The sequence below is a fragment of the Alligator sinensis genome, unplaced genomic scaffold (assembly GCF_000455745.1).
Source record: "Alligator sinensis unplaced genomic scaffold, ASM45574v1 scaffold523_1, whole genome shotgun sequence".
NCBI classification, from domain to species: domain Eukaryota; kingdom Metazoa; phylum Chordata; order Crocodylia; family Alligatoridae; genus Alligator; species Alligator sinensis.
In genome coordinates, this window is record NW_005843082.1 from 1 (window position 1) to 7,635 (window position 7,635).

General features: G+C 45.1%; 1 protein-coding gene across 1 annotated transcript; it reads left to right on the forward strand.

The window, feature by feature from the left end:
- Positions 1–830: 830 nt before the first annotated feature.
- Positions 831–3,283, forward strand: LOC102377459 (transmembrane protein 126A-like; the record flags this gene model as incomplete). The annotated part of the gene is made up of 2 exons (XM_006037204.3): positions 831–985; positions 2,939–3,283. Coding segments are annotated over 2 exons (351 nt in total), but the record flags the coding sequence as incomplete, so codon positions are not given.
- Positions 3,284–7,635: the final 4,352 nt, after the last annotated feature.

Consider the following 7,635-nt stretch of genomic DNA (forward strand, 5'->3'; position numbering starts at 1 on the left):
CACAGGTGCTGGCACCCAGCAGGGTGCAGCTGTAGCCAGTACTGCATGGGAATGAGGAGCACAGCCTACCCAGCCCGCCTGTATCGCAGAGGTTGTGCACAGCGTGCTTGCACCTCCTGCACTCGCACCGAGGTAAGCCCTGTGCTGGACTCTGCAAGAAAGCAGGGGTCAGGGCTCCCTCCACTCCCAAGGAGCCCAGGGACTTGCACAGCAGGGACGAGGAAGGCAGCTGGCTCCAGGACGGGGCTTCCCCTGGTGCGAGTGTGGGAGCTGCAGGCGCATCACACAGAGCCCCTGTGATAGAGGCAGGCCAGGCAGGCTGTGCTTCTCGCTTCCACACCCAGCAGTGGCTGGAGCCGCATGCTGCCAGGAACCACTGCCTGTGCTGGGCACGAGCATCCCAGCCTGCTGCTGGTCCCTACACCTCCTTTGCTGTCCCTCACACTTATGCCCTGCCCAGCTGAGCTCCATGCCCCTGCCATCGCTCTGGGCATGGGCTTTACACTGCTCCATGTTTCTGCCCAGCTGCATCTGAAGCTCCTCTCCCCCAACTTGCCTAGCTGCTGCTGGAGCAAGTTGAGCACCGGGGAAGCCAAGCAGGTTCCCAAGGGGTGGGTGCAGCAGGGACAGCAGAAGCCCTGCCCAGAATCTTCTGCTGGTCAATAGGGTATGTTGGGAGCTATGCGTGGGCTCCTTGCTCCCATCCTCAAAGACAGAAAGGCTGGGCAGCGTACAGTTCTCTGCGGGGGCTGTCAAGATGTAGGCTGGATGAAAGTGCATGGCAGGCCAGATCCAGCCCATGGGCTGTATTTTGCCCAGCCCTAAGTTAGTCATATGTCATCTTGCCATGGATATGTCTTTGTCATCCAGGTGATCTAAACTGTTCATCCTGCGTTATAGTCAGAGGAGGATTAATTGGGTCTGTTGTAGGTGCTCTGTGCCCCATTACATTGGCTATATTTCTAAATGGAGCCCTGGCAGCAAGGTAAGTCTTATGACTTCAACATTTTCTGAATCCTGAAATCACTTATTTTAATCTAGAGCAGCGATTCTCAAACAGATCCATTTAAGGATGTCACCTAACATCAGCACTGCTGGGGGAACAACCACCTACACACGATTCGCAAAACAGTGCAAGTGAAAGCTAAGAGCTGACACTTGCCAAGGGGTGCCTTGCGTCTAAAAAGTTTGAGAACCGCTGCTCTAGGGTGTTTCAAGGAATGCATGCTTGGCTCTTTTGGACTTTTTTAATAGCCAAAAGGATTGAAGATGGTCTGTGGACAGCAGAGCAGATCCTATACGGAGAGGCTACGGGACCTGAACTTGTTCAGCCTTCACAAGAGAAGGCTGAGAGGGGACCTGGTGGCCGTCTACAAACATACCACGGGGGACCAGTGGGTAATGGGAGAGACCCTGTTCACCCATGTACCTCCCGGAGTAACAAGGAATAACGGCCATAAGTTGTTTGAGAGTAGGTTCAGGCTGGATATTAGACACTATTTCAGAGTCAGGGCAGCTAGGATCTGGAACCAACTTCCAAGGGAAGTGGTGCTGGCTCCTACCTTGGGGGTATTTAAGAGGAAGCTTGATACTTACGTAGCTGGGGTCATATGAACCCAGTATTCTCTCCTGTCCAGGGCAGGGGGTCGGACTTGATGATTTACTTAGGTCCCTTCCGACCCTACATCTATGAATCTATCGTGTGACTGCAGAGCGAGGGTTTGTAAAAAATATTATATCAAGCCCCTGTGGTGGAATGAGTTTTGGTTGTGATACCCATTTTAAAACTGTCTTCAATACCTGTTATGATCTAACACTAAAGAACCATCATGCAACGGGTTGATCAGTTTGTGGATTGGACCTGGAGGCTGGGGACAGAAGTTGCAAATAAACTGATTTAAGTGATCAGAAACTGGTTTAAACCTGTAACAGAACATAAGTTCACTGCACATAAACCAGTTTCATAATGGCTGAAACTGGTTTAAGATTAACCTGGTTGAATGCAGTATCAGACTTTAACTGATTTGGCTCAAACCAGTTTATATAATGTCTGTCCCAGACTCCTTGCTAGCTTAAGATAAATCACAGCCGTCCAGCATGCTTTTCAGCCAGGCTGGGTTGTGTGCTCCAGAGCGATGGATGGACTGGCCCCACCGCTCTCCTCCCTAGCTGGAGTTCCAGATAGCTGCAAAGGAGGTGGAGACAGCAGCCAGGAGACAGTAGCATCTACCTGGTTCCCCCCTTCTCCCACAGCATGGAACCCAGCAGCACAGACTGCAGCCAGCATCTGGTCATGGTCATGCTATCCCCATGCTAGCTGCTGCTGAGAGAGGGGGCAGATGTTTGTCCAATTTCAGAATAGTATCTGTAAGGGTTGCTTCTCCCTCCAGGCACACTCCAGCTGGGGACCATGCACGCCAGGGTGGAGGTTTCAACCCTGCCCTAATCAGAGGGTCCTGCCAGGGTTTGGCCATGCCCTGTCTCACACTCAGCTCAACGTTGTGGAAGGAATGGGAGGGCTCACACGAGATCCCCCTGGCTTCTCGCCTGGGCCACTGCAGGCTCTGAATCAAAAATGAATCTCTTGCCACTTACAAATCGGTTCATTCTCTGGTTAGACTAAGCTGCCAAGATTGAATCAATTCAGCATCAAGCTTAAAATATGCTTTCTAAACATAGCAAGTGTTAAAGGGGTGGGAAATGGATGAGATCAATTTGTGCACCTCATCTTGAAGCAAGTACTACTTCCCACTTGCTACGAACATTTCTCTTACCTAAAATTCTAGTGCGTACTCTATTTTTTGGAGGGCATAGGGATAGGAGCTGCCACTTCTTTTAACCATATTCTTAACTGTTACTTTTATCAGCCACTTTACATTTACTACATGGTGTTATTGATGTTGTCAAGTAAGACTGCTGACTTTCTCATTTTATTTAGGTACACCACAGCTCCCTTGCCACAAATGGGAAATATCTTGCGCTTCTGGATCACTGCTTCTAGACCAGTCTTTAAAAAGATGAGTCTTGTCCTGGCTCTACAAACCATGGCTGGAGCTTACCTTGGATCCCGCAGTCATGGAACATATGTGAAAATGTTGCAGCTACCTCAAACTAAAAATGGCCTTAAAGATTAAATGTGATAACTAGACAACCCTCTCAGCTGCTTTCCAGGAAATACCATAATAAAAATGGAACTGATGGGGGAAGACACTGAGTTGTAAGTAGAAATGCAAGTCAAGATTTGCATCGATATGGTCTTTGAATACAAAATCCTCTATTATAACTTGCCATTTTCATTTATGCTCTGTTTTTTAAAGAGGAAAAATACCAACACACAAACAGAGTAGAGAGAATAGTCCATAGTTCACTTATGACCCAGGCGTCCGATGTATGTGGCTAAGTATTTGCTGCTCCAAAAGCCTGGCATGAAAGATGCTTAAGTTGTCTGACCCCGTTTGAATGGAAGTATAGAGCCCACCTCCATTCATTCGTATCATATATGTCTTTGCTTTAACTGCATTGAACCAGAGGGCACATTTGCAGTAGATTGAATTAGGACCCAAAAGAGAATTTCCACCCTTGTTAACCTTCAAGGGAGTACTGAACCACATCTTCCCTGTCTTGAATTCTTCCATTCACAATTTTTCCTCCTCCTTCAGCAGGCCTTTTTTTTAGGTGGCTTGCAGGTTGAACTTAAGCAGTCTCATCTGTTTCACATACCGTACATGGAAAAGTACCTGTTAATGCAGTTACAAAACAGGAACACTTTTTAAATACTGTTTTTGCACCCAACTCAAAGTATGAGGTACATGCTTAATGTTACATGCCAAAAAAACCTTTATTTATATTTTTTTACCACAGCTTAAGTATAGTAATTATTTCACCTGTTGACAGGTTGTGAGGATCAAGCTATTCTAAGAACGAAGCTGATATTCACTGACTTAGGATCATTTTCCACTTAGTCTGTTTGTCCAGAGTATGCCAGTGACACTCTGCTCCTCTCTTCCCATGAAATATCACTGAACAACAAAAATACGACTTTCCATCCTGAAATGTTTTCATTTATTTTATGCATTGGTTAATCGAAACTCTCAACGTTTTAAGTAGGACCAGCGTCTGCTTTGTTGTGATGCAATAGGCAAGGACAGTGAGAGAAGTTGGTCTGGAGGCACTAGAATGGAGTTGAAATTGGCATGGGAACCTCAGTCTCCCTTCTCAGCTCAGCGCGTTGAGCAATGCCTCTTATATTTAGCCTTCATATTTCTCAGGGTTTTTTCATACCTTTTGGCTAGGGACAGTCCATCTTTGCAGGCTAGTCTGACCTGCAGAGAATGAACTGATTTGTAAGTGGAGAGACATTCACTTTTGCTTCAGGACATGCCTGCAGTGGCTCAGGCTAGAAGCCACGGGGCTCTAGGGTGAGCCTTCCCTTCCTTTGCATAATGCTGAGCTGGAGGGCTGGGGCAGGGCAAGGCCCTGGAAGGAGGCTGTGATTAGGGAGGGGTTCAAATCCGTACCCTGGCTTGCACAGTCTCCAGCTGGGGTGTGCCTGGAGGGGGAAGCCACCCTCATGGGTACTAGTTTAGAGGTATTGGTGGGGGAAACTCAGGTGCACATGCTCAAATCTTTCCTGAAAAACCATGCACGTCCCTCCCCCCCGCACCCCGTCATTATTCTCCCCTCCATGCTAGGCTGTGACATCACAGAGGCCACTAAAAGCAGTCATTCCCTCAGAAGATAACAGTCCTTCACCAGTGTGGCTATGCCAGTGGCTGCAAAGAGAACCGAGAGTCAATAGACTTGACGTGATGTGTGTTATTTTAGAAACTTAAGATAACAGAAAATACCTTCTTTAGCATTCTTTCCAGCTACTCAGGAAGTTTCTCCCAAACTTGTTCCTCAATCTTCTGGAAGTCTCCTGCCTGCTGATCAGAAGTCATCCCCTTACCTTTCACAGCTCCTTAGTTTTCTCCAAGGGCTTTTTATACCATCTCCTTACTGACCTTAGGATTGAGGCAGAGCCCCCAAGACCGTCTCTGGGGCCCATATACAGGATCTACTCTGTCTAACTGTGAGGCTTGGAAATGAGTAGAGATATAACCCAAGCATGAATATACCCCAAATCTATACTGCTCTCCTGTCAGAGCAGGTGCTTAGAAAGAGTAAATGTCCTGAGTGTGTCCTGGCACTGAGATGTGAATAGCCAAAGATGAGGTAACTACTTTCCAAATGAGGGTGCCAGAATGCTAAGCCCCTAACTAAAAAGAGCAGCCATCAAGCCCAGGTGGTAATTGTTACACAACAAAGGCTTACCCCTTCTGAGAACCAAGGTTGGGACAAGAACCTAGGCGACTGCATGCATTCTTTTGCGCAGTATTAAAAAAAAAAAAAAAAAAAAAAAAAAAAAAAAAGGGGTATAGTAAACTACCAACACAACATTTTGTTCACCTACCCAAGTGTCTGCATGATGCATATACTTTAATAAAATCCTAGTGGACCAACCCCTGGCAGCTCCACCCCTCTGGCACAAGTGGGATAGCCAGCATTATAGGAAAAACCTTTGTGCTCTCGGTCCTGCAATCCAGAGTGCCTCCTGAACGGCATAGCCAAGAATACACCTTTGGGCTGGTGCAAGTGGAATGAACTGAGGCTGTTTTGTTGTATTGGTCTCACTTTTTCAAAAACAACATAAAACCTTTTAAGTACAAGAAAAGGATGTGCTTGCTATAGCAGAAAGTTCTTCGTTAATTCATTTTCTAGTCACCTACATGCTTGTAGTTCAACTTGTAGTTTGCAAGATACTTGCAATGAAAAAAGAACAGAATTTAGTTGCTGTGCTGTAACACTTGAGAATGCTGACTTGAGACAATGATTCAGTGCAGAAAAATGTCATCAAGTGTAAAAATCTAACAAGTCAGTCTATATTAGTACATGGAAAAAAGTGAGTGTAACACTATGGTTACTGGCTAGCTCCTATTTCAAGTTGCACAGTCTGGTATTCAAACACGTTACTCGCTCATTTTAAGTGACATTAGGATAAAACTGAGATTCAGGTTAGGGATGCAGATTTTCTCTGACTACTCAGCCATCTGAGTTCTGCTATTTAATAACCCATGTTATACTTTTTCTGAGACCTATGGAGTAGAAAGAGGAATTTTTTTTTAATTGTAAATCGACTTGGTTTTCTGCTTCTTCCAACTGAGAAACTAGCCTCATTTGTATGCCGTAATAAAAAAAACCCGAAAATGGCTGGGTTATGGTTTGTAATAGTAGCTGCATCACAAATATTGGACATCAGTTTTCAAATCATTCTTCTAGCACATTTGGAAAAGGTCCATTAAAATCTTTAGGCCAGAGGAAGATGTTTAAAATCCTAAATTCAGCAAAAATAAATTCAGGCATTTGTTTTAGTTGCATCTTTTGTCTTGTAGTAGTTTACCATTGCAGCAAAAACAAGTCACACAAAAATACACACTATTGCTTTCCTGTATTGTAAAAGAGAAATTATTGTCTAAACAAAATAAACAGCTCAAATCTCTGGCAGTCAAAGCAAAAGCAGTGCTCTTCCTATCAGGTCCCCTACGACCAACTCAGAGCATCTGCTCCAGCATCACACTCAGGTTCTTCAGACAATTCAGTTTGTGATTTCTTGTTCCTCAATTTCCCAAGCAGGTTTTTTAAAATTTTGCTGCCTGAAAACAAAAACTGTGAGGTTAGCAAAATGCAGGACAATAAATCATCCACAGCCTGGCTTAAGCATGGTTTAAACAAGGACTGCCCCCTGCCTTCCTCTTTTCAAATTACCTTTTGTATTCCAATCACACATCCCACTTCATACACTGCTCTGTGTTGTCCTTTTATAACATCTGATGAAGTCAGCTCAATTTTATGAAAGCTTCTGCTCTAGGTATAATATTTTTTAGTCTGTAAGTGGCACTCCATCTTTTGACTGAGTCATGCACTTGACTGCATGGTGCCAGCAGCTAGATCTGGCTTCTTGGCTGGGGTTGTGTACCCCTAGTTTATAAGGTGTATAGGTGGTCAACATCTCTCCCACATACAGACATTTTGTCTATTATCAGATATTCAACAAATCTTGCTTGCATTTTCTCTGGGGCCATCATAACGGCCCTTCATTTAGGAAAGCAACTAACACGGTTTGAATGTTCTGCAGCAATGAGAAGAGACAGGACCAAAGAAGAATCCAAGTCACACTTACAAACCTTCCACTCTTAGGTTCCTGGTTTATTTAGTATAAATTGTTTTACTGGTTCAGAGTGCCACATCTAGACTGAGATGTCCAATATGTAGCATGGAAGCATACTAGAAGTGAGCTACAAACCAGCCCATTGTTAAGACAGCAGGCACAGTAATCAGAAATCAGGTAAGATCACAAAAAAAAAACCTGGAGCAGTAGATATTTCTGCTGAGAACTGGGTGAGGAATGGAGGTGTGAGGATCATGCAGCTAAGTGGCGGAGTTTGGTATTCAGCTTTTTTTCTTTAGTGAGCAAGTCCATGCTGTGTTTCTTGTAAGCTTCAAACTGCATCCGCAGCTCATTATATGCCTGCTCACTTCTCTCCAGCCACCGCTGCAGCTCCTGGACCCTCACCCCGCTATCTGCTACTGCTGCTT